Source organism: Thunnus albacares, chromosome 24 (genome assembly GCF_914725855.1).
Source record: "Thunnus albacares chromosome 24, fThuAlb1.1, whole genome shotgun sequence".
Taxonomy (NCBI): Eukaryota; Metazoa; Chordata; class Actinopteri; order Scombriformes; family Scombridae; genus Thunnus; species Thunnus albacares.
In genome coordinates this window covers 1,227,509-1,255,502 of record NC_058129.1, presented here as the reverse complement: position 1 = coordinate 1,255,502, position 27,994 = coordinate 1,227,509, and the positions used below count along the sequence as shown (strand labels likewise).

Genomic DNA, 27,994 nt, shown 5'->3' with positions numbered 1-27,994 from the left:
TGCTCGTTCAAGCTAAGGTGCAGGACAAGATGTGTGTTCATGTTTGTAAGTTAGATAAGAAGGAGACTTTAGCAGGAAAGCTAATGTGGGTTGTTCAGAATCTGTGGCTCTTGTGTAGCAGGATGCAATCAGGCTCAGTGTGACCGTCTGCTCTGCCTATATTAAAACACCATGTTTCTGCTTCATGTAAAGATTTGATTTGCTATTTTGAAATAAGGTCTCCATCTACATAGATGGATAATTAATGGTATGCTGTCAAATTAATGCAAAACTAGGGGGCGTTATCATGAAACCAAAAAATGTTAAAATATAAATCTCCCCTTTTTAGCTTCTGATTTTTCATCTTAGTAGAACACAGGAGCAGATGAACATAAAGATATGAGATTAATATTTATCTTCTCATCTCATTCTTGGAAAGACAGTCAATGTGTGTATTCAAAATGTTGAACTATTCCTTCATTTGTGAACTACTCTGTTTCTCTCACTTGGCTTCTTTAGCACTACCAACACTATAAATATGTTCTAATGTGCTGTTTGGACAGAAGGGATGCAAAGTGCCATTGACAGTTACACCGCCTTTCAGACACCATCCAATTAAGCTTATTTGAATTTGAAAGACGCTTCCTTCACCTCCACTGTTGTATTTTCTTCCCATTTTATGATTTTTTGTGCAAATGACTACTTTCACTTTATGACTGCTCTCCTCACTATGATTACCAGTGTCTCCCCCACTTTTAAAGAGTAATGAAAATACCACTGAAGTTGCAACCTGCTGCTGGACAGCAGTTGTCTCATGGAGTCAAGTCTGGAGTGCTGAGGTCACAGATGGAGCTCAGTTTCAGTCAGTATTAACCACTGAGCAGGTCCTGCTGGCACTGACAGAGCTGGCTGAGTGTGGAGCAGCAGGGCTGCAGCCACGGTTTCCACATCACATTCCCTCCAGATATCTGGCTATCCACAGGCTTCACCGAGCTCCGATGCCTCTCCACAGCCTCCTCCATCACCGCCAGGATAGAGTAAAAGTCTGGCTCAGTGTCAGGAGTCAGTGGCGTGCTCTCTGAAGGGTCCCTCGAGAGGTCAAAGAGCAGCGGAGGATTGTGGTAAGTCACATAGTTTGATGTGCAGAAGCAGACATGTGTGTGGAAGCAGGCCGTCTCATTCTCTGGGTAGAAGTTTGGTGTGAAGTAAAATGCTTTCCACACTGCGCTACCTGAACAAATATAAATAAAATCTCAGTTATTGTAGTGCTGTCATCCAACATCAAGGGCAGAAGATGTTGTTTGGTGCTGGAAAACTTAAAGGAGCAGGTCTGTATGCAAGAGTAATTGCAAAAAAGGTGGCATTTAGAAACTAATTAATGAAACAGGAAAAAGTGAACTCCAACAACTTCAAAAATGTCTCCTACTTCACTGTAAAGTCCATTTTCATTGTATGTGCCGTGGAAGCTTCAAGTTTCCATGTCACACTTACTGTATATAATTTGCATATTAGACCACGATTGGCTCCAATCTAGTTGTGATGTCACAAAATCAGCTCGTATGTGTATGTTTTAACCTCAGATTTTATCAGAGCACAGAAAAACTTCAACAGGTGACCATGACAACAGCCCTCTATGTCAAACTGAACATGCGTCAATCTGCACAGTGAAGGTTCAGGTTTTTTCAAGTCTTAACGCAGTACTGATGTGCCCATATGTGTATGTGGAAATAGGTACAATTCCTACTCTCTCTACTGGCCTTGAAGCTATTTCCTTGCAACTACACTCTAAGAGATGAGGGACAAACTCTACAGCCCTTCTGTTCTGTTCAAATATGCATTCCAAATTTGGCTGAAGTTAAAATGAGGCTTTAGCAGTCTGAGTTAGCTAAATCAAGTCGGTATCTTTCACTGTTACAGTCTGTTTAGTATGAAATTCCCTCTTTTTTGTGTTTGTGGTATGAAGTTGAGTAGTAAATATGAGCAAATGCATTCCAGAGATTTCCTTTGAGAGAAATGGACATAATTACAGTGTTTGCTGTTCCACCTAACTGGAACCTACCATCTGCTCAGGTTACCACAGGGTAAAATAGACTGGCACGAAGCTTTCAAAGTATATAACAACAACAAACAAACATTAATATAGGATTTTTGTTACTGCTGATACTCACAGTTTATCTATGTGCACACATGCACAGCTATGAGTGCACCAAGTTTAACAGAATGTCATCTGCTACACAACAGTTTGACTCGTCCTCTAAACTTGACAGTGCAGAGTCATTCACTGCTTAGAGGACCTAATGATGCATACATGTTTTCACTATCACTGATCAAGCAGATGATCTGCCTGACCATCACACATCACAAAACTCTCAAAAAAAAAACACACATTATCACAGCAGGAAGCACTTCATCAACAACATAACCTTGAAACTTCTATTTTCTTATTTGTACAACATGACTGAATAATTAATTGAAACACTGGACTGAATTTAATGATTTAACACACAAAAACACTGGTGATATTGGGAACCAGGTTGTAGTGAAAAAAGAGAGGAGCAACCTTTTCACAATTATAATAATCTTGAAACCACTAAATCCAACGTCTTGCCTTGAGGCAGGCAGTATATGTTTGGTTGTAGCGCCGCCAGCGCATATAAAGGGCAGATTATGTTATTTGGCACTGGAATCTTTTAAAGAGAGGCTAATGATGCAGGTCTGCAGGCTGGAGTATAACACAAATAACTTAAGCTGAAGCAAAAAAACAAACAAAATCTGCAGCCTCACAGCAAGCTGCCACCTCCCCTGTTCCCTAATCCATCTCATCGACCAGTGACGGGCCTTCTACCTTCTCAGCCTCACCTAATTAGAACATACCATCTACTCAGGTGACCACAGGGTGAGCTATACTGATACAAAGTCACATATGCACAGCTATGGGTGCAGCGAATCAAACAGAATGTCATTCACTACAGAACAGTTTTATCCTTGCTTCTTCAACTTGACAGAGCTGTGACTCACTGCTTATAGCAGGTAATGATACACACCTGTTGTCACCATCACTGATTAAGAAGACCATCTGCCCAACCATCACAAAACTCTCAAAAAGAATCACAGCAGGACTGAAGCCCTTCAACAAAATATAACACTGTGAAACACAAACCACCCAACTGAAACCCAGATTCCATTATTTGTCTGATAAATTAACAGAAACATTAGACTGAAATTAGTGATTTAACACAAGAACACTAACTAGGGCCCGGTGAGAAGGGAGAGGAGCAAGCATTTCACATTGGCTGTCTACTTCACATCAGCATCCTGTCAGACTCTGAGCTAACTGTCATCGCTTAAGTCAACACGGCGAGTTTTTCTTTCTGCTATTGAAAAAAAACGAAAACTTTGCAGAGTCAGATGTTGCTGCAGATATATAATCCACCATCTATGCTGGTGTGCTTTAAGGATGATCCAACATCTGAAGGTTTGAGAGTGAGCTTCTGAACAGAAACACTTTTAATGCAACAAATCAAACGCACGTTAGCCTTTCTTCTGCTGAATTTGATGGTATAGTTCTTATACTTGGTATATATATGTATATGCACAGTTCATTCACTAGATGTGGGAGATATTTGCACACCTGATTTGATAACTGTTTGGACTTACTGTTTTGGGGGTGCCATCTGACCGCGTTTAAGTAGGCATTGCAGTAGTGGAACAGAAACTCGTGCTTCGACCTCTCAACTCTCCCCTGAAGCAAATCCATGATGTCATGACCATCTATCTCCCTGCAGACCAGAGGACAGGAATTCAACAGTTAATCATCTATGAAAGGCAAACACATTCAGCTGCTCATTACTGTGCTCATCACAATGGCTGCTGAAACCCTCTGATCAAAGCCTCTGGATTACCTTAATACCCCTCTCTTCATTAGCAAACATGTTTGCTGTGCTCAGATCCTGCAGCACACTGACAGTGAGCCCAGTGTGTGAGAGACTCTCCCTTCTTTAAATGTGACCTAGATTTCCGGGCTGCACTAGTTTTGACTGACATGTGGAAGGAGTGCTGTCTCACTGCTGTGCAGCCTCACCTGTCCTCCGGGACTGTGGCTCCACTCAGCCGCACCACTGTAGGAAACAGGTCCATGTTGCTGGTGGGCTCGTCCACCTGCCTGCCACCGGGGATTTTCCCAGGCCAACTCAGAATTCCCGGGACCCGGATCCCTCCTTCCCAATTTGTGGACTTCCCTGCTGCTCAGAGGAATGAAAAGAACACAAAGTCATGAGAGCCCTTCTCACCCAGCTACCATAACTCAGCTGGGTTCTGGTGTAGAAACAGCACTGGTTTGGTAACTAAAGGAACAACTTGCTACTTAAGACTGGCCACTTGCAGAGATAAAAGAGCATAGCAGACAGTGGCTGCCTCTCACTGCTCTTTGAATCAGGTCTGCTGAGTCCAAACAGCAGGATTATATCAAATCTGAGTCCATACTGCGAACCTTTGTCTGGCAGTCAGTCTTAAAATTGCTGCTGTCTCTTTTAGGACAAACCAATCCTGTAGTTTTTATTCATGATTTTTAGCTTCATCACACAGGGAGTTTGGTAACACTTTACTAACTATTTTACAGGTGTGTGAAAGGGTCATGGGGTCATGGAAAGTTAGGTTTGGTCAGTTTCCAAAGGAATTTCCTTGAAAGTATTTATATTCATGCATTCATTCATTTTTTTCTCTTTATTCACCATGTTGAATTGATGCTTGCCTTAAGACAGATGTTTTGCAGGTTCAGCTGACCTGCTGTGCTCTAAAAGATTCTTTGGGTTTTAATTGGAATTAATTAATTGTAAGGGTAGCAACTGACCCTTCAAAAAGTATATTTCTCTTTTAGAGGACAAAATGTTTTGATTTAATGAGTTTGGCTGGAGTTGAGAACTTACCACACTCCAATAGAGATCAGGAAAGAGCTGTTAATATTAGCCTAATTTCCAATATAGTAGCATCCAAACCAGTTTCCTCAAAGTGAATGTTCCGGTCCTGACTGGGGATTTTTCTGCACCACACATTATAATAATAACAATAATAATACTAATAATTATAATAACTTTATTTATGGAGAGGTTGTATTGAGACAGGAATACAGTGAGTTGCGGTAATCTAAGCAGGATGTAGTAATGACACCATGAATGACAGTTTCCAGATTTTAGCAAATAAAATATCTAAACTTCGAGATATTTCGAAGGCGCAGAAAGCACAACTGTACAACTGACTTCACTTGTCAAAGTTAAGTTTGTTGTCAAAGATAACACCCAGACACTGCATTTGATTCAAGAGGATAGAGAACTTAAGTGGGAGGGGAAGGAGGAGCTGGAGGAGTCTGGACCTATGATAATGGCTCCTGATTTATCTGAGTTTAACAGAAGAAAGTTTTGAGGGAGCCAGTTTTTAACATTTGTAATACAGGATTGTATTTTCACCAGTTGTGTTGTTGTAGTCAAACGAGAAATAGATCTGGGAGTCATCCACATAAAAACGTAAACTGATATGGTAATTCTGAAAGATTTGACCTAGAGGTTACATATCAATGGAGAAAAATAAAGGGCCAAGGACAGAGCCTTGAGGCACTCCACAGGAGAAATGAAAGGTGGAGGATTGAAAGTCACCAATGGCCACATAGAATTTCCTATAATAAAAATGGGAATAAAAACTGTACCTGATATACCTACCCAATGCTTAAGATGTTCAATTAAAATCACATTGGCAACTGTATCAAAAGCTGCAGTAAGATGTAAAAGCAACAGATGTTTTACCATTACCAGCTGCTAAAAGGTTATCATTAAGAACTCAAAGAAGTGCTGTCTCAGTGCTATGGCCCACCCTTAAACCCGACTGAAATTTATCAAAGAGTCTGTTGCCATTCATATGATCAATGGGCTGCTCAGCAACTATTTTCCAAGACCTTGGCCAAAAAAGGGAAGTTTAGTTTATTGGGCAGAAGTTATTTAAAACGGATGTGTCCAGAGGTGGCTTTTTGAGAAGTGATTGAACTGTAGCTGATTTAAAATAATCAGGCACTTGATGGGATGAAAGTGAGGAATTGATATTCTTTAAAGAAGCGAGTTAGAAGAATGTCCAGTGAACAGGGGGATGATTTCATTTTAGTAATGACACTGGTTAAATGCTTAGTGGTGACTAATTTAAATGCTGGCAGGGTGCAAAGTATTTTATTGCAAAGGTCAGGGAGAGTTTGAGAGGGTGGGGTAATTGCATTCATAACAGCTTTAACCTTATTAGAGAAAAATGATAAAAAACGCTTCACATTTATCAAATGAGGGCTCAAATGAAAACTGGGGGAGGGTTTGTGATGTGGCTGGTAATATCAAAGAGGCGCCTGGAGTCATGTTTATGTTTAGCTATAAGATCCGAGAAATAATTAGTACGTGCAATTTTAACTTCCAAGTTAAAATTTTTTTCATGAGATCCCTCAGCCTGGTGAGTGGAAACTTCTGCAGCCCTACATTTGCATTCTGCTTTATGACAATTGCTCTTTAGATTTCATCATTAAGCCAAGGCTGAGATGGCATTTTAGGCTTTTTATACCTAACAGGAGCAACATTGTCTAAAATATTTACACAAGGGGAATGAAAAGAATTTAAGATACCGAGCAGAGCAGAGCTAGAGGTCAAAAGAGACAAGGGCTTGGCAAAATGTACCTGCTGAGAATGAATTGAAAAAACAAGAGCAAGTGACTTGTGTATCACATCTCATAGTGCTGGAAAATTAGTTTTAAACAAAATGAGTTTATGGTCAGAAAACCCAATTTTCTCTACATAACACGTTATTCAGTAAACAACCAGAAGAAAAACCAGGTCAAGGATGTGGCCCTTATTGAGTGAAGCTTCAGTTGGGGCCCGAACAAGATTAAAAGAATCTATCACACTTAAAAACTCTGAAGCTAGGGGGATTCTCAGGGCAGCATACATGTACATTAAAATCATCTTGAGTCTGAATATTATCATATTCAGGTAATAACAATAGATAAAAGTTTGGAAAATTGTTCTATAAAACAGTGGACTTGGGTGGCGTATATACTAAAATACAAAGATTTTTTGTTGACCCTTTCAAAATAAAAAGCAAAATTCCAAAAGAAGAGAATGAACCCAGATCAGATCTAGATCACTTTAAGCTATTTTTATATGACACTGCTAAACCACCCCCACGTCCGGTTATTCTGGGTTCATTTAGGAAAGTGTAACCTGGTGGGGAGCATTCCACAAGAGGAATGTTGTCACCATCAGATAGCCAGGTTTCTGTTAGCAGGAAAAAATGGTGGTCATAAGAAGTGATGAGATCATTGCATTTGACCAACTGACTTTTTTGGGGAACTATTGTGTTATATTTTAGAATCACACTAAAAAAATCAATTTAAACAATGGGAAGTTTATGGGATGACAATTTATGAGACTGACAGCTGGTGAGGAGTTTTTGATTTTGGGAGAGGGATAAAGATCTAATACAGTTTTGTGTATTTAAAAGCCTAATCAGTCATTTTTACCATATATAAATTTCAGGTATATTCACATGTTAAATTACGACAGTTCATCTTGCAGTCATTATCTCAGATCACAAGACATACTGTATATCTGCTGTCTGTCCCTGATGTACAGACAGAGACGGGAAAGTATTTTTTACCTTTATATATTCCATTCCAGCCCCTGTGAACCTCCCCTGTGGCAGAGATTTCCTCCAGGTGAGCACCCTGGTCTGAAGTCAGGTAAACTAGAGTGTTCTCTCTAAGACTGAGCCTGTCCAGAGTCTGCATGATCTGACCTGAGAACAGACACAATATAACAGCACATTGGAACTGAAATTAGACAATGAAGTGTGAGTTTAAAGGGCAGGTTCACATTTATTTCAAATCTATTTTAAAGCAATACTGGCATAACCATACAGTACACTATGTACACTGAAAGAGTTACTGGTCACTGTAATCATTCCTCCAATTCATATGGGAGGTGAAATAATCCCTTAATAATACAATTCCTATGTAAGAGATAGGGGGTAAAATCCACCGTCTTCAAGCTTTAAACTCATTCTTTCAGCTGGAGCTAATACCTCACCAGTCAAATAAAGAGGGTCTCTTCCAAAATGTTGTCTGTTTTGTATAAAATTCCCTCTCTGTGTTACTTTCCTCCAATGCAGCTAAGCAAAGATTGAAAATGCTGAATCAACAGGGTTCACAAGGAGGTTTTCACAAGTTAGGATCCAAAAACACTTCAACCAGACAAATTTTGTCACCTCCATTCTCAATGTCATATCCATATATCAAGAGGATAATGTAATAGATCTACTGAATTGTACTGAGCCTGGGGCCAACTGAAAATGAGGTGTAAACAACTATGTGGAAGAGCTGTGATTTTCCTTTCTAAAGTTAGAGGTCTTTATATCTTCTTCTCACTTGCACAACAAAATTACAAATCAAAATATGTTTAAAGGGCAGGTTCACAATTTTTCAAGTCTGTCTTGAAACAACAGTCAGGAGCCCAAATGAATATTGAAACATGTTTTTCTTGCTGTAATCATTCCTCCTGTTCATACTGACCATTAGAAGATCCCTTCATAATGCACTCACAATGTAAGTGATGGGGGGCGAAATTCACAGTCCTCCTTCTGTGCAAAAATGTAGCTAAAAGTTTATCTCAGCGTCCAAATGAGTCAAATCAAGTAGATATCAATGTTTCAGTCTTAAGTCTTTAGTGCCAAAGTCCCTCTTTTTGTTACTATACTTCCACAGCAGCTCAAGAGGGAACACAAAGAGGGAATTTGATGCTTAAGACTGTAAATGTGGCAGATATCCACTTGATATGACTAACTCAGACTGCTGAAGCCTCATATAAGCTTCAGACAAACTTTTAAATACATTTTTGCACAGAAGGAGGACTGTGAATCTTTTAATAGCCAGTATGAACAGGAGGAGTGATTACAGCCAGGAAAACCTCTTTCAGCGTTCATATGGGCAACCTAACTACCCGAACCTATCCTTTAAATCCATCTTGAGTGAAGCGTTAGATGTGTAGCCAACATTTCAAATGAACAAAAGATATACAAGGTAAATATCATTCCTATGCAAATACATGGTAAAAAATAAAACACATTCCAGTAAAAGTATAGCTGCAGAGTCCAAAAATGCAGAAGCTTAAAGAACTTTGTCATTAAGCAACTTTCATTGGAATGCATGGGGCCCCATTTTGGAATACAGTATCCAATCCTCTTCATCATCCATGGTTCATACCTTTTGCACACATTTAAAGTGGGTTGATTGTGTGGGCATGGCTGTATGTCAGGCTGTGCTCAGTAGCATCAGCTGGCTTGTTTACAAAATGAGGAATGACAAGGAGAACTGAACCTGCCTTCCAATAGCTGGAGGCATAGACATTTTTGCCCACTTATGTCAAATTACCTTAAAAAATGTCAATATTAGCTGCACTCCTTAATACATTAATATTTACAGTGTATGGATGTGTTAACAGCTCAAACATTTTTTGTGTTAAGTTGGTCTTTGAGGAGCAATTTCAGACTTGTTTTGTACAGAAAAAAAGAAAAATGTTGTCTTCCTGGGGTTGAATGGTTCAAGTCTGTTGAACTTGTGACCATACCCGACTGTGATGTTGTGTTGCATAGTAGAGTGTGGTGCTGTACTTCACAGGGAGTAAATGGAATAGCAACTACTTGATGACAGCCCCAGTAGGATTCTAAGATTGGTGTATTTCCGTCTAAGTACTCTAAGAATAATTACATACAATACATTGCCCTCCCCCTTTGTGCTGACACAATACTTCCCAAACTAAAATAATTGGGCTAATTAGACATGCATTAGGAAACGGTACCCCACATTCAGTCCATTGTGGGTTCTGAAAACTGTCCTTGAGACTGAACAGCAGTCAGCCTACTCCAAATGATTTCAGCAAAACCTTGTTATAATAAAGGACTAGCTAATGCAGTTAAAGCAAGCCTGTGTAACTCAAAGCACAAAATTAAATCACAATTTTTTTCACAAGTTTTTTTTAGGTCAATACACTAAGGGACCAATAAAAAATGTTAGCTACTGCTAAAGTTAGCTACTCGCCCACTGGCTAACTTCAGCTAGCCAGTGACATGAGGGCTCAAGTGACATTTGATTGGGTCAACCCACATCAGCTGACCTCGTCCTCTCGACCAGGGTTTAGACGAGGCTGCCCAGCGTTGGTGAACTGGCATTACCAGGACCAAATATTAAAGGTACACTGTGGAGTTTTTGCCCTCTAGTGGCTCTATGGAGCAGTTTTTTAATGAGCAAGTAGCCATTTTGTTTATCTCATTCACCTGCAGAAGGATGTACGTGCACGCTTGTTTCACACTGTTCCACTGATCTTTAAACCAATTCGCATCATACACCTAAAACCTCTTTTTGTTTACAAGAATGTTCCACAGGGCCCTTTCAATTCCAACATACTGACATTTAAATATCATCTAATCAATCCACAAAAAAGAGAAAACCGAGTTCTTGTTGAGCTGTGATTGTTGTGTTAGGGGAAAGGGGCAGTCCATAACCACATATGGCCAGTATTCAGAAAAGTTGCATATGGATACTTTAACACGAGTCTACAGCAATGCTAGCAGCTCAGTGACACTGCACATAGGGCACAGTGGTACTTTGAGCTAAATGCTAACATCAGCATGCTAACATCCTCACAATCAGGGTGCGATTTGCGATGCGATGGTCTATATATCCCTGCCTCTGCTGAGTTATTTTTATAAACCTCATAGTGATTTAGACCATATAAAATATCTAAAATAAAAATAGGCTATTTAAAAAAATATATAGAGTAAAATCTTACATGCAGCCACTAACATGAACAGTGTGGTGATATCTTAAAATGCAGTATCACTAATCTCTTGAAAAATCTCCACCTGTTTTCAACTTAATACCGAAAGGCAAAATTGTACCTTGAAATATATAGTCAAGATTTCTTCCCACAAATAGTTAGGGTCTCAATAATTAATTTAGCTTCTTCTAATATGTGTCTTTTCAGCAATTTTGAGTACCATTGTTCCATTGAGGAGATGTTAAGGCTTTAAAACCACATTTCAAATGCAGGGACTTTCCACAGGGACTAAGAACCTTTAGATCCTCTAGCTGTGTTTCCACTAGAGGAACCAAGGTCTGAATGAAGTTCTAGGTAGACTGTTCTGCCCCCCAAAAAGTGCCTGCTCGGGGGGTGGGGGGTTTTATTTTCCAAAAGTGCAGGAACTTTGGGGGCAGGGTTTGCAGATTGGTCAAACACACACCATGCAGCTGCTTCAACTTAAATACCTCTTCATTCATAAAACAAGGAAATACTCTAGTATCAATTAAGGGCTAGTTTAGGACTCTTTGTTTGTTAAAAATAAAAGTAAAGTTAGGCTTTGTTGTCAGCTTCCCACCACGTTTGCAAATGGACTGAGAGCATGAGAGAGAGAGAGAGAGAGAGAGCAATGGTGGTCAAGTGAGCTAGAGAGTGAAAGAAGAGAGGGAGTGACAAGAACAAATCCTATGAATGAGAGAAATAAAACATTATTTTCTGATTGTTTCATGTCGTTATGTTCTAAAGCAGAAATAAAACCATCAAACATGCGGATGTTTTGCTGTGAAGACAGACGCTCTTACGTGTCAGTTTAATTTTCCATCTCTGTATTTCTCCTTCCTCATTACATCCAACTCATGCAGCAGTGAGTACAAAGAACAACAGGACAAATCTGTCTTTGTTTTTTTCCTCATGTGTGAATGCTACGTTTCAAGACCCGCTGTCATTTTTTAATTCCTCATGGGTCAAATGTGCATGACCTGGTTCCTCAGATGTGGCGGAAACACAAACGGGATGCACAACAGGGACAAAATACCTGGAACTTATGGTCAAAATAGAGCTTAAGTTTGAGTTTGCTTGACTGACAGTTGTCTCAGTCTATCATACTCAGCTGTAGTGGCTGTCTGTCTCCCCTCTCAAGTAACTGACAAGGAAAAACAGTATTGTAAAGCAGTTTATAACTCTGTTATAGTATATAAATAAAGTTCAGTATTATTATTATTTATGGGGACTCTGATCTCTTGTGTGATCGGCACAACCTCAATTCTATTCACCTCAGTTGAATTGCAGTGGAGTCAGAAATTTCAGAGACATATATTTCAAAACCTGGACAGATAAAAGCCAAACTATCTGCATGGATAGACAGAGAGACATTTGTTTTTGAAGGAAGTGGTTCTGCATGAATCAAACATTGTATTAACTGTGATTAACTTGTGTTTTTAGCATCCTGATGATTAGCTTGTTGACACAGAGGCAACAAGCTAATCTTGTGTCACGTAAATGACACTACACGCACTTTCAAAAGTCTGGGACCCTTCTGAGTGAATAAAGAGAAGAAGTAAGACTAACCTACACTCCAGTCCACCTCATGAACAGCATCCCCATAGATACCATGGCGGCTTGTTCCTCTGAATGGTGCTGAAGCAAACATGGCTGTGTGTACCTGCAGGAAGGAGAAAAACAGCAGGAAAGGCTTCGCTGAGTTCCTGCAAAAACAGAAAACACTTGTTATATTACCAACATGACAATAAATATACTGCAATTAATACTTTTCTTTAAAGCGACATTTCAGATCAAAGAGTGCAGCTTTATCTTACTATTTGAAGAAACTGCTTTTTGCTTGTTGCTAAATGTGCCGTCCTTACAATGCATCCTCTCTGAGGTGCTATGTGTAGCATAAACAAGACCATAACTTTTTGTGTGTTAACTGATTTTGACATGTACCTTTCTATGAATTCCACTGCCTCATGAGTCATCCTCTGAGTCAGGTTTTCAGATCTGAATGGCTGCTCCACAACTCTGTGATCCCTCATCAGTACACAGTTTAAGTACGGGATGATTTTAACGAATCCTACTGTCAGAGCTGTGATCATGACCAGCAGAGACATCAGGCTCAGGATCAACCCTCTTCTGATGGTGATGAGGCCGCTGTAGTGGAGTAAGGCCGCGGTGACCAGGGTGATACCCATTGTCCTGTATGGTAAATATTTATGGAACCGGAACACGGTGCCGTGGCCAGGCTGGCAGTCCCGCATGTTGGTCAAAGGGATGCCGAAGAAATAGTTAAAGCCGTGGACGCTGGGGTGGTGGCAGTGATCGTCGCTGCTCTCACAGTTAAGCCCCAGGTGCCATTTCCCTGGAGAACAGGGGAAAAAGAAAGAAAATGAAAAGGAAACCCCAAGAATAAGCCATAAGAGTGTCATTTTATTTAGCTCAAAGAGTAACTGTGGAGAGCAGGTTTTTTAACTGTACGTCTGGACCAGAGATGATATCTTTTTCATTCCACACATTCTTCTTCCTTGTCAAAACCTGGCTCCTACATTACTACTGTACACAGAAAAAAACAGATGTTTTCTAGAGCAGGTGTTCATCTTCTGTAATGATGCTTGGATTGTAGGGCTGTCCCAATTCAGGATTCTCACAGTCAACCCTGATTCGACACCAATGCATCGACTATTGTCCTCTATATTTATCTCATTACATACTGTATATTTCATTCTTATAGGCCTACATACTAAACATTATAACTTTTGTTTCATTTTCTTTCTTCAATACAGCCTCCTATGAGAAATATTATTCATGTCTCCACCCAGTTACCCAGCACACAACTTATAACAGCTACATGAGTCTCATGTTTTACCAGTAAGTTTTAATGCTGTCGTTCATCATCTGTGATGTGAAGACATCAGATTTCCACAGTCAGAGAAATATAAAGTATGCGTCCTGGTTTTAGTTCAGTTATAAAATCCAAGCACAGCACGGAGCGTCTCTCCTGATTGGCTGCTGACTGTCAGCACTGTCAGCTGAAGAGTCGATCACACCGGACAGTAGAGGAGGAGACGACAGAGATGCTGGTATGTGTCTGTTTAAACAGGAGTTTAGCCGACTTCACTGTATCGGAGCTGAAAGCGTCAAGAGTCACAGCAGAGAACACAGTGGCTCTGCTCTGCGTTGCCTCTGTTTCCATCACAGTTATGTATTTGGGTCATTTAGAGTCAACAATCTGTAAAAGTTTACAGACCATCATGCTGTCACCCTGCATTAGTCTGTGTATAATAACATGGCAAAAAAAAAAAGCAGCGATTCAACTGAAAAAATGCGAGTTGACTCGGGGGCTTATTGACTGATGCATTGACTCAGTGACTTTTAGCGGGCAGCCCTACATTACCAAAACCCCAGGTTCTCCCCTGCAAGTCCACTGGTTTATCATATTTCAATTGGCACATAATGTCAGCTTATCTGGACATCCCATAGCCAATAAACCTATTGTATGTCATGGAAAGACACTGGTAATTCAGGTTTTTTTCTCAGTGTATAAACATAGTCATAAATCTTTAACGCATGGCAAATATATAAGAAGCTGCCATCAGCAGTAAGAGCCACACTTCTGAAATGAAGGATAATTGCAGTGTACCTATTAGAGCGGTCTCATAGCCTTGTTGTTTGGCGATCTTGGCGAAGGTCACCTCTTTGCTCAGAAGACCTCCAGATGCTGCAGTAAATATAAAGACACCAAGTTTTATAGTCCCAGCTATACCTGTTAGAGAGGAAAGTGAAGAAAACTGATCATTAAAACGCAAAAAAAACATTACATCTGTTACTTCTTCTTCCAAATTCAAACGACTGTGTGAACTTAGGTCAAAAATATTAAAATCTATCTTAAAATTTGTTGATTAGGGCTTTTGTGTGTATGTGAACTGGACTCATGGAAATCTTTCCTGTTCAATAATTCAGTCTCTAAATAAATGTCTCTCCTCAGGCAGTGGAGTAAAGATGAGTTTAATGTAACACTGTTGAACAGTTCTCTGTGGCCTGCAGACCAACATTAAACACTGTGTCAGTCACTAAAAGTTTGTTGTATGGGTGTGTTAAACAGACCTGATCTTATTGGGTATCGCCCAGTGAGGAATGCTGCCCTGCTGGGAGTGCAGAGACTGGCTGCAGCGATGTGGTGCGTCAGCTTCACTCCTTCCTGCGCCAACTGGTCAATATTGGGAGTCCTATAAAACATAATTCATATCCGGTCACAGGGCAGGTTCACATTTTTTAAAGACTGTTTCTTAATGCTGCTTTGAATTAAATTTAAGAACAATTCATCATCCAAAACGAAGAACAATGGTTCCTCAGGAACAACAACACAGCTTCTGACAGTACTAAATGTGAGTGAGAAAAGGGTCGCCATACATAACAGTGGATGGAGTAGTAACTCTGTTCCATAACAATATGCAGGCATACATTTGAATGAGAGAGTCAAACTAACAATCAATTAAAATTGTAAACTTAAAGGTACATCAAGCTCAAATTGTGAATGTGTAACTAAAGCTGGATTTATGGTCACTCAGAACTTGTTCTCAGAAGGTTTAATGGGCTTTCCAACCATCCGACAAGCATGTCTTAAGGAGTATACAGCCACCACTCTTGCCATCAGCTCTAAATATCAATTGCTGCAAGTTGATCACATGTTTTTGTTACTTTAAGGAAAAGTTTGGAGCAAGGAGTTCTAAGGATTTATAGTTATTTATGATTTCTAAGCGGTTTATGTATATTTAGTAGTGATGAACAGATAATATCTTCTGAATCTAAAAATATGTTTATCATGTTTGTATGTTCAGATTCAACTCAGTTATGACTCAAACTATAGCAATTCGGCACTAAGAAAATGACTGGTTTATTCTAACCATGACCACTACTATTCTGTAACCACACTATTATTATTGTGGCTTTGTCAGTGTCAGTTGGGGCTGAAGACTACTAGTTTGAAAATCTGGGAGTGTGGACATCTCTGCTGGAGGCTAGCAGCTCAAGGCTACTTTAGCCTCTACTAGCATAATATACACCAATCTATACAGTTGAGTGAATGGAGTCGAGGTGCATTGTGGGTAATGTAAGAGCCAGGTTTTGACAAAGAAGAATAATGTGTGAAATAAAGAAGATACTATCCTTTTTTTTAATTGTCCATTGTGACTAAATAGTTATTTTAACGCAAAGCATTTCCCTAACAGTAACCAAGTGGAGTTTTTTTGCCTAAATCTAACCAAACCTTAACAATAGCATTGTCACATTATAAAGCATGTTTATTTTTATTTTTTAAGGATTATTTTTTTCGCTTTTTTGCCTTTTTTGGAAGCTGACAGTGCAGAGAAGGACAGGGAACATGGTTAGTGTTAGGGGTGTGACATGCAACAAAGGTCCACTGCTGGAACTGAACCTCAGACATCCTTGGATATTTTTCAACCATGATGATGTTGTCCTGCTAATAGAGGTGTCAGATCAGAAAACGCTTCTATGTGTCATTCCGGATGGATCATATTTTGCCGTTTAATTTGGATGACTTGTTGGAAAAAGCACAGGTGTAATTCATTAGCTTGTGGGTGGGAGACATCAGGAACTGTCTGCACCCTCCCCAAGACAACGGTGGAGTCAACTGGCTCCAAATTGGGAAGAGGTAAATAGATTTAAAAAAAGAAATCCATTGTTTACAGGTGTACAGTTTTCAGACTAATAGCCTGCATGATTACAGGTTGTTCCATTCATGTGAATAACTTGTCAGCTGTGATTCATCAGTAGTAAAACTTTACTCAAGCCATCCAGCAGCACAGAGCCACAGAAAGCAGCTCAATGTGTCTTTACCTCAGTGTTTTATTGCCATAGCAGCCCAAGTCTCCAATTCCCAGGTCATCCACCATCATCAGGACAAAATTGGGCTTGTTGCTCTCCTGAAGAGAGACACAGCTCACCTCCAAGAGCAGCAGAGAGGACAGCAGCCACCAGGACTTCATGTTGTCAGAGCAGGAACACTGGAGGAGCAGAGACATCAAATATTTACAATTGTAGTTTATAGATCAACTTGCAGCCATTGACATCCCCTCATCCCGGAATCCTCCCAGCTCACTGTTGATGCTCTTAAATCAACACATCTCACAGTTGAGCTGGTGGATTATGCTGATGATGGACAACTGCACTTATATGATTAAAGGTGACCACAGGATGACATAAAACTTTCACAGACACCATTCAATTCTACATCTGAGTGACTCCAAAGACAACTTTTAGTGGGGTATTATTTTTTCTAAATGGTTTATGAATTGTCAAAAAAAAAGATCAGATCAGGTGTCTGCCAGACATGAACGATCCATTAAACACTGCAATGTTCATTTGCTGCATTGAGCTCATTTTGATGCATTACGGTGTAGATGAAATGTCCTGAGCTGATTCTACTGTATCAAGGTCGATCTGGGCATATTTTAAATGGATCTGTAGTCTATAGGCTATAGCTTATGTGAGTGAAAATATGTGTGATAGTGAAGAATGATTTAGGAACACCTGACGATGGCTGTAATACAAATCCTGGTGATAGAGAACATAATGGACAGTGGAAATGGAGAATCCTGAACAGCTAACATCACAGCATCTTGCTTTTGGAAGCGTTTTGATAACAGCCTTGTGTCAGTTAAACAGACACATAATGAATGCCGCCCAGAGACGAAGAAGAGGGCTGACAGTGAAAAACGCCTCACAAGACAAAGAAAAGCAGCAAATCCTCACAAATGACTGGCTGGAACCATCAAATGCTTAGTAGAGCTGCAAGTAATGGTTGTTTTCATTGACAACCAATTTGCCGGTTATTTTAAAAGGCTAAAAGATATTTAATTAACTTGTCACATGAGACATGGGAAAGATCTAACCATGTGGAAGTTTTGAGGGTTTCTTTCACAGTTTGTATGTCGTTGATTGATGGACTGTAGATTAACTGACTGTTTCATTGACATTTCAGCACTAATATCAGGGCTCGACAGCCAGGTTGCCACTGGCAACGATTTTGAGAAAGTGGCAACCAATGCTTGGCCTTTGGTTACCATCAAACAGCAAACATGTTCCCCAAAATAAATCATTTTTCTGTTTTTTAAATTTGTTGCATTAGTGATATTTACACTGGCACCTGTTTTAGGGACAGTGTCAAAGATCTGTATATGTCATAACGATGTTTCCCTAACTTGTTTTATATCAGTTTGTTCAAGAAATGTGGTCAGAACAGGTTAAATGTAATACAGGACATCTTATTAAAGCATCAGAATTGTTAAATGGGTTGAAACCTACCTTTAGTAACAAAAAACAAGCTTTTTAAAATTAACTAGTTCTGTCACATTTGGCACACTGCCAGTTTGGAAGTGATGTCATGGGTACACAGATTCACACATTGTCACATGACTGCACCAGGATGTTCAGTAGATGTCACTTAGGGACTTCATAGAGATAAAATCAAGGATAAAGCTGTATAAGAAATTTTCCAGAACATTGAAAAGGTTGGTGACACATGTGTCACCATGGGTTCTTATGGGTTAAGTTTGACTGTGGGGTGAAAAGTCCGACTAATCCGTCAACATCACAAACGAATGTGCAAGCAACCAGTGACTTGCTGGATTCATTTTAGAGGGATCTGTGAAGAACATGACAATACCTGCACTACTGGTATGTTGTAAGGCCCTATACCAGGAACTGAGGGTGGACACTGATAATTAAAATTCAAACACTTAAAACTCAAATTCTGTAAAGTATCAGATAAAACACAAACTACAAATAATTTTGTTCGCTACTGTAATAAAGCCTTTAAACATTATTTTATGTCATATGTTTATTATTAAGCTGACGTATGACTGCAGAGTATCTTAATTACTCAAAACATAAGCTGACTTAATATGACAACCATTTTCGGCAACCAAAAGTTGATGCCTGGATGCCAGCCTGGCAGCCACTTCTAAAAGTTAGCGTTGAGCCCTGAATATACTGGATTGGTGTACTGCTTTTTTTAATGTTTGCTTGTACGTTTTGTATTTTCATTTGTAACAATTTACTTACATAGTGTCCCTTTCGATATGTATACGTGTTTGTGAAATAATAATAAAAATGCAAAAGTTAAATAAATACAATTTAAATGACTCGCGTTGAATGGCAGCAGATGACCTTGAAGAAGCAGCAGCAGCAGCAGCAGCAGCAGCAGATTAACCTGTCCTCTGGTTCGCTGTTTTACGAGGAAGCTCGAGTGGTTCATGTTTACCTTCCGCTCCTCTGACGTCATGAAGGTAGTAGTCATTCAAACTTTCAGAAGTAGTGCGGTAGTGTCAGCCGCGAATCTCGCGATACAACGAGTGTGAGCTTGTTCATCCACAGACGAAATATAGCGCTTCACTTCCGGTCTAGAGTTTCAAAACTAAACTTGATGGACGTGTTGCAGAGATAAAAATAAGAACCAAGAAATTATTACAAATATAGCATATACAATAAAACTGAAGCATTTTACACCTATTTGAATTCAGGAAACATAAAGCCAAAATCCAGTAAAACAAAGCTGACATACAGCACTGGACCCTCACAGACTTTACTGAATAGCTTCCTGGCTGTAATCATTCCTCCTGTTCAAACTGGCTATTAAAAGATCCCCTTCAATTGTGCTTTCAATGTAAGTGATGGGGACAAAATCCACAGTGTGCCCACACAGTCATTTAGTGCAAAAATGCATTTAAAAGTTGATGTGAAGCTTATATGAGTCTTCAGCAATCTGAGTTAGTCATATCAAGTGGATATCTGACACATTTACAGTCTTTTTAGCATCAAATTCCCTCTTTGTGTTTCCTCGGACAGTGTTTCCCCGTTGAGCTGCGGTGGAAGTATAGTAACAAAAAGAGGAACTTTGGCACTAAAAAGACTGACATTGAAAGATGTCAACTTGATTTGATGCTGAGGCTTCATATTAGCTTCAAATAAACTTTTAAATACATTTTTGCACAGAAGGAGGACTGTGGATTTTGTCCCCCATCACTTACATTGTAAGAGCATGATGAAGGGATCTTCTAATGGTCAGTATGAACAAGAGGAATGATTACAGCAAGAAAAACTTGTTTCAGTGTTCATTTGGGCTCCTGACTGTGCCTTTTAAGACAGACTTGAAACATTGTGAATCCATCCTTTAATTAACATCACCTGTGTGCTCATACAATGTCTGAGTGCAAGAAAATGCTAAAATGCTTCATGAGGATGGGGACAGCAAGTGGTGACATCACATTACCTGGGCAGAGACAGAGCTTTATATTTTTATAGGAACGTGATTTATTAGGATTGAATGTTTGTCTGTATGTTTTCAAAATATTTTATGGAATTTGATGGAAACCGAATTTGTCATAAAAAGATTTAATTAAATTTTAACATGCAATATTTTTTAATATTTTCTAAATTTGATCTTTTTACAATTTTCCCCTGTCGTTCCAGCATTAGGAATTGTGGCTTATTCCCTCAAATTAATTCTGCACCATTGCAGACTTGATGGAAAGTGACTTTAAAAGTCTGCAAGAGAACTCTAATTCTCTTTTCAATTCCACAGGAACAGCCCTAATCCCTCATTGAATTGTAAGAAATGCACATTTAAGTCTGTGACTCTGAATAGGTTGTTGTTTTTACTGAGCCTCGAGAACTGAGACCTCCTCCCTCCGTTGTTTGATGTTCAGCTGAGGGGTCACTGTAACACTGTGTACTGGCAGCAATGTGCAATATGTTTGGAAGGTACAAATCAATGGCCAAAGTTCACCAAGCTTGAACTCTGCTATAGAGCAAAGAGATGAAGGGGGATGCAGTTATTTTTGTACACTCTAAAGTAATTTAAATTCTGCTCTAGCTTTCTTATGAATGAACTAACTCTCAAATTATTTTGAGTCCAAAAAAGGACAAAACTTACTATAAAATTATTAAAATGTCCCAAACCTGTAAAATAATTATGGGGACAAATGAGCTCAAAAGATCTCTTTTCATTTAAAAATAGACCAATTTATAACATTTTATAACAACATGTATAACCACAGTCTGATCTGTTGGCCACTGAGCAGCCCCAATTGGGGATTGAGGACTTGCTCAAAGGCAACTCAGTAATGCTGAGGACTCTCTCACCTTCCCTACCTGGATTTAGTCTGCTGGTCTGGGAATAGAACTGGCAACCTTCTGTAGGAGGACAACCGCTTGTTTGTTAATTGCGTTAACCAATCTTTGATTCCTAAGAATAAGAAAGAGACAGACTCACCTGATTTCCAGGTTGGTGAGAGCACACCCTCAGCATGCAGAACTGGTCTTTATAACCCTCTAAGTGGGGGTTAATCAGTGATATTCAGCAGACTCAGAAAGACATCCCAATGAAGGATTTCTGACCAACAATTTGAATTACTGCCCGAACTAAAAGCATGAACTGAACCTAAAGGCCACTTGGACCAGAGAAAAACAACTCCCGCCTTAAATGGAACACAGACTCTCTTATCACCAAAGCCATAAAACTAATCCATATTCCTGAGGACTTTCTTCAGGGAGGACTTTCTCCCTGCAAATCTGAGGCAAACCTGAAATTCATGTAAATTAAATGTCGAATCATTATGCAACTTATATCATGTTATTTGTCATGTAAACACAAGAAGAGTAGTATAATTTTCGTAGGTGTATGACTATCTACTAAAGAGATAAACTCCTGAAGAAAAAGAAGAAGACAAAGTTTTAATTTTATTACCATTTATAGACCTTATTTATCTATTTATTTATTTCACTTTCTTTTTATTTATTATTTTCTGTATATTATCTCATGCTTTATCATGTATCCTCAAGACGTTTAGCTATTAATAAACGTGTTCATTTATCCTAAAATTGTTTGGTTGTTTCTTTTAGCTGCAATAAACAAAGGTCACTGACTGGGACAAGAACTTCTGATTATGAGACTGATTCATTGATTAAATTGAACAAGGGTTAGTGCTCCCTCCTGGCGCTAACAAATAATAAAGTATTAATTCTACAATTATCCTTCTTCTTCTTCTTCTTCTCCTTCTTGTCATCGTCATCGTCCTCCTCCTCCTCCTCCTGTTAGGGGTCGCCACAGCGGATCATCCATCTCCATCTCTTCCTGTCCTCTGTATCTTCCTCTGTCGCACCAACCACCTGCATGTCTTCCCTCACCATATCCATAAACCTCCTCTTTGGCCTTCCTCTTTTCCTCTTGTCTGGCAGCTCCATCTTCACCATCCCTCTCCTATTATAACCATCATCTTTCCTCCACACATGTTCAAACCATCTCAATCTCGCCTCTCTTGCTTTGTCTCCAAACAGTGAAAACTGAGCTGTCCCTCTAATATACTCATCCCTAATCCTGTCCATCCTTGTCACTCCCAATAAAAATCTTAGCATCTTCAACTCTGCCACCCTGAGCTCTGCCTCCTGTCAGTGCCACCGCCTCCAAACCATACAACATAGCTGGTCTCTCTGCCCTCTTGTAAATCTTCCCTTTCACTCTCGCTGCTACCCTTCTGTCGCACATCACTCCTGACACTCTTCTCCACCCTGCCTGCACTCTCTTCTTCACCTCTCTTCCGCACTCTCCATTACTCCATTACATCCCCTCCCATTCATTCACATGTATTCACGTCTTGCTCCTACTGACTCATTCCTCTTCCCTCCAGTGCATACCTCCACCTCTCCAGGCTCTTCTCAACCCTGCTCCCTACTCTCACTACAGATCACAGTGTCATCCGTGAACATCATAGTCCACGGAGGCTCCTGCCTGATCTCATCCGTCAACCTGTCCGTCACCATCGCAAACAAGAAAGGGCTCAGAGCCGATCCTTGGTGTAATCTCACCTCCGCCGTGAACCCATCCGTCACTCCACCTGCACACCTCATCACTGTCACAATGCCATCATACATATCCTGCACCACTCTATACTTCTCTGCCACTCCACACTTCCTCCTCTCTCGGCACCCTGTCATATGCTTTCTATAGATCCCCAAAGACACAATGCAACTCCTTCTGACCTTCTCTGTACTTCTCTATCAACATTTCCAAAGCAAAGATCACATCTGTAATGTTCTTTCCTGGCATGAAATTCTACCACTGCTCACCAATCATCACCTCTCCTTTTAACCTAGCTCCCACAACTCTTTCCCAATCAACTTTATACCTCTGTAGTTACTACAGCTCTGCACATCACCCTTATTCTTCATCGGTACCAGTAACCTTCTCCATTCATCAGGTATCCTCTCACTTTCCAAGATTGTGTTAAATAATCTAGATAAGAACTCCACTGCCATCTCCAACATCTCCATGCCTACACAGGTATGTCATCTGGACCACCTGCCGTTCCACTTTTCATTGTCTTCATAGCTGCCCTCACTTCCTCCTTGCTAATCCACTGCACTACCTGATTCATTATCCCCACATCATCCAACCGTCTCTCTCTCTCATTTTCTTCATTCATCAGCCCCTCAAAGTACTCTCTCCATCTTCTCAACACACTCTCCTCTCTAGTCAGCACATTTCCATCTCTAACCTTCATCACCCTAACCTGCTGCACATCCTTCCCAGCTCAGTCCCTCTGTCTGGCTAACCAGTACAAGTTCTCTTCTCCTTCCTTAGTGTCCAACCTCTCACACAACTCTCCATACACCTTTTCCTTATCCTTCGCCACCTGTCTCTTCATCTTACGCTGCATCTCATGTATTCCTACTTTCTTGATCTCTCTCGATATCCCACTTCTTCATCAACCTCTTCTTCCGTATACTTTCCTGTACTTCCTCATTCCACCACCAAGTCTCCTTGTCTTCCTTCATCTGTCTAGATGACACACCAAGTACCTTCCTAGCTGTCTCTCTCACCACTTCTGCAGTAGTTACCCAGCCATCCAGCAATTCTTCACTACCACCCAGCACCTGTCTTAACTTCTACCTGAACTCTACACAAAAGTCTGCCCTCTTCAACTTCAACCATTTTATCCTTGGTTCTGCCTTCATGCTCTTTCTCTTCTTGGTCTCCAAGGTCATCCTACAGACCACCATCTGATGCTGCCTCGCTACATCCTCCCCTGCCACCACCTTGCAGTCTCCAATCTCTTTCAGATTGCACCTCCTGCATAAGACACTTTTCTGCACCTTCCTCCACTCTTATGTCACCTGGTGCTCCTCCCTCTTCTTGAAATACGTATTCACCACAGCCATTCCATCCTTTTCACAAAATCCACCAGCATCTGTCCTCCACATTTCTCTATCTGACACCATCAAAACACCAAATGAGGGAATATCTTTTGGAAGAATGGTGTTCCATCCCTCCAGTAGAGTTCCAGAGACTTGTAGAATCATGCCTAGGTGCACTGAAGCTGTTCTGTCAGCATGTGCTGGCCCACCACCTTAGACATTTTATGTTGGTTTTTCCTTTAATATGCCTCCCGTCTGTACTCTTCCTTCAGGATTACACCTACCCCATTTCTCCTCCCATCCACACCATGTTAGAACAGTTTGAACCCACCTCCGATGCTCCTGGCCTTACTCCCCTTCCACCTGGTCTCTTGCACACACAGTATATCTTCCTGCCTTCTCTCCATCATATCAGCCAGCTCTCTCCCTTTACCAGTCACAGTGCTAACATTCAAAGTTCCAACTCACCTCCACACTCCTACCCTTCCTCCTCTCCTGCTGCCTCCTGACATGCCTTCCCCCTGTCTTCTCTTTCTCTTTGGCCCAACAGTAGCATAGTTTCCACCAGCTCCCTGCTGGTCAACAGCACCCTGCTGGTTTTTTTTATTCATATCTATGCCTAGTGATTAAGATCCTCATATTTTATTTAGCTTTTTTCTTCATTCATTTTGATAACATTTATATTGTGTTATACTATATATGTATACTAGTTCTTGTATGTTCTTTAATTTGTGTTAAAAAAAACAAACAAAGAAAAAAAAACACTTGCTGGCTGTCTTCCTTCTATCTATATAATCTCTAGATTGGTCCCAGTATGTTTTAGAGTAGATTTTAAGATTTAACGATCATGATAAAGGTACATATGGATGGGGTGGCTCCTTCTGGTCTGCTAACTCTGTATGAACCTGAATGCATCTTGAGATCCTCTGGCAGGTTGTTAGTGATTCTCAGGTTGAGGCTAAAAACCAGAGGAGACCAGACCAGTCAGCTCTGGAGCAAGCTGCTGGAGGAGATCAGGCAAGCAAGCTCTTTATATTTATAAAAATATTATTATAATTGATCTTTTTTCACATGTTAAATTGCACTTTTTTGGATTTCATGGTTGATTTCTTTTGTAAAGCAGTTTGTAATTTGTTTGAGATTGATTTTTGAGAACTGCTATATAAATTAAGTATAGCAGTTTTAGACGATTGCGAAATAGTGTAAAATAAACATATTTAGTTAAATGATGAACACATATACCAGTACCAACTTTATTTGCACTAATATATTATCTCATTAGCTGTTTTTGCACACCTTGATAACCCTGTAATTCAGGGTTGCTTTTTAAATGTAACTTCACTTCAGTAAATACTGTATATGTATTTAACATGTATGATGTTTTAAAATAGTGATAAAGTTTCTTCTAATCTTTTATCTTTACATGTGGATTTTTCCACTGCAGTTTATGTAACAGAGCCATCAGCAAGTAAGCCTCAGTAAGCTTCTGTACCTATTCAAACTAACTTACTAATTCATGGCCACAGTCATACAGAGCCTCAGCATGATTTCTATCCACATAAATGCCAGCTGTCCTTGCTATTCAATTCCACTTTCTAAATCCTTTTTGTACTGCACCTGATGTATTCTGATGAATTCAGAGAGCAGCTGTGTGTAGAGAAATACTGGCATCTGTTGTTTGAGTCCAACATTGCAGAATTTGTACCTGAAAATCAGTGATCCTCAAAAAAAAGACTTGGGGGTCCCTAAGGGGTCCTCAAGAGGATTCAAGTAAGATGAGAAATTTAATTTCAACAAGATTTGAATTCAGCAGAGATGATCCCAATTACAGAATGTCTGAGAGAAATGTTTGACTCTCAGAATTATCTTGAGAAAAGAATGAGAACTTATCCAAGATTGAACCTGAGGGAATATCATTCTAAACAGACTTTGGCCGAAGAGACCAACTCGATTTAGCTAACTCAGACTGCTGAAGCATCATATTAGCTTCAGCTGAAATTTGGAAGGCTATGGTTTTTTCCCCTCATCTCTCACAGTGTAGTCACATTCCAAGAGAATATCTTCAAGGTCAGTATGGAGAGTAGGAATTGTTACAGTGACCAAGACCTATCTCCAGATTGGCACATCAGTATTGTATTGAGCCCGAAAGCTGAAAACGAACTTACAGTATCCTTTAAAAAGGATCTATGAGGTTCCTCTGCTTGATTTATCAAGAACCATTACATGTTTGTCTCTAGAATACTATGAATAAATATATCAGGAGCACGAAGCAGATTCTTTAAAGTCCAAACGAAATTAAAATTAATTTTTGCTAAGAAATCAATATCATACATATTTGGTGTTTGTGGTGTTTGTGTACATATTTAGTCCAAATTACAAAAAGAAGACATTCAAGTTATATATATTTTTCTGCAGTGACTGTGGATTCTTTGATTGGGGCACAACATCTACATTAAATCTACATTAAAAACAACATCCGTCACAGCAGGTGTTTCAGCTTGTTTCTGCAAATTCCTCCGTCCACATTAAAACACCAAAACAGATCATTCTCCTCCTACTGGGCATGTGCGGACGACAGACGAGCAAGCCAGCCACAGAAAACCAGTGAAGAAGAAACGATATACCGTTTGTGTTTCCGTGGCTGCTTCCTGACATTTAGTTTATTGCGAGCAGATTTCAGTGAAGAGTTTCAACAGAGAAAGGTGATAGATAGCTACATTTATCTCTAAACCATCTGTCAGAGTAGTCAGCAATATGATAGCAGCAATATGCAGCGTTTCTACAAAGCTCTTTTTTCCCTGTACACGCTACAACGCCAAGCCAGCATTTTCACATTTACACACTCTGGAAGATGTTTTGGAAAAGCTCCATTTTCAGGGGAGAAAAATACAATTTAGTCTGGACAGAGGGACAAAATGGAGAGTAACTGATACGTTTATGAATTCAGCCAGCTTAGTGTGGACATGGTCTAAAATAGTATATCACTTCAATTCAAACAGCCAAACAGGCAGTTTCAAGCACACTACTTTATAGAGTTGAACCAGCTGGACGGGCAATGTTGCTACCCTTTGCATTGTCCAATCTGAAGGATTATTGGGGATGCTGATTAATGATTAATGATGCATGATTCAATCACAGTGTAACATACTGAGTGCTGAGGTCACAAGCCAACCCATTTCTGTGAGCTTTAACAGTCTTTATATGTCATCACATTATGGACTAACCAAGTATTCTAGGAAACATTGAACTATTCCGCACTTCACAATTTATGTCTCATGCTAATGTTCAGTGCCAACATGTGATGACATGGAAAGTAAGGGTGTGTAGGTCAGGGTGATGGATGGCAAGTAGCACATATAACTTTCATGCATAAGGCCAGAGTTTGAATCTCATTACAGACCTGTAATTAACATTTGCCTTTTTATTAACCATACTCACAGTGTTTCCCTGACCTTAATCAAGTGGTTTACTTGCCTAACCCTATACCTGAACTATAGTTTAGTTGTTTGACGCATGACATTTCCCTAACATTAACTAAACTCTAGTCACTAAGCTCAATATACTGTATACTGCTGAATGCATTCCATCCAATACAATATTGCTACAGGAAAGGAAGGAAAAGGAAAGGAAGAACCTTTCTAATACAACATGAATGATGTGTGAGTGTGTTTCCAGATAATCTTATGCACTGCTGCTTATGTGTGTATGCATCTATTTCTTGAATGAGTGCACTGTAGCGAGGCTGACCACTTGATGGCTTGCAGCGCACATAATAGCCCGTCCGCACTTGACTACGCTGCGATCCATCTGCCACGTATCCAACCATTAGGCATCGTCATGAACAGTCGAGTCACATCCCTGCGGGTTCCCGCTGATCCTGCTGGGCACGGCTTTTAAAAATACTGCTCTCTTGTCTGTACTATTTGATGCATTAAGGCCTT

General features: G+C 39.9%; 1 protein-coding gene across 3 annotated transcripts; it reads right to left on the bottom strand.

Moving 5' to 3' along the window:
• Nucleotides 1–89: 89 nt before the first annotated feature.
• On the bottom strand, nt 90–19,153 carry sts (steroid sulfatase (microsomal), isozyme S). 3 transcript variants are annotated; one of them, XM_044344969.1, is made up of 10 exons: nt 18,924–19,153; nt 16,698–16,864; nt 14,946–15,067; nt 14,482–14,604; nt 12,792–13,203; nt 12,417–12,553; nt 7,657–7,794; nt 4,061–4,220; nt 3,637–3,758; nt 90–1,210 (listed from the first exon to the last, which is right to left on the bottom strand). In XM_044344969.1, the coding sequence occupies exons 2-10, from the start codon at nt 16,844–16,846 to the stop codon at nt 849–851; spliced, it is 1,725 nt and encodes a 574-aa protein (XP_044200904.1). In that variant the 5' UTR covers nt 16,847–16,864; nt 18,924–19,153; the 3' UTR covers nt 90–848. The 3 variants fall into 3 exon arrangements, with proteins under 3 accessions (XP_044200904.1, XP_044200905.1, XP_044200906.1); XM_044344970.1 differs by having other exon boundaries at nt 18,993–19,153; XM_044344971.1 differs by having other exon boundaries at nt 19,029–19,153.
• Nucleotides 19,154–27,994: the final 8,841 nt, after the last annotated feature.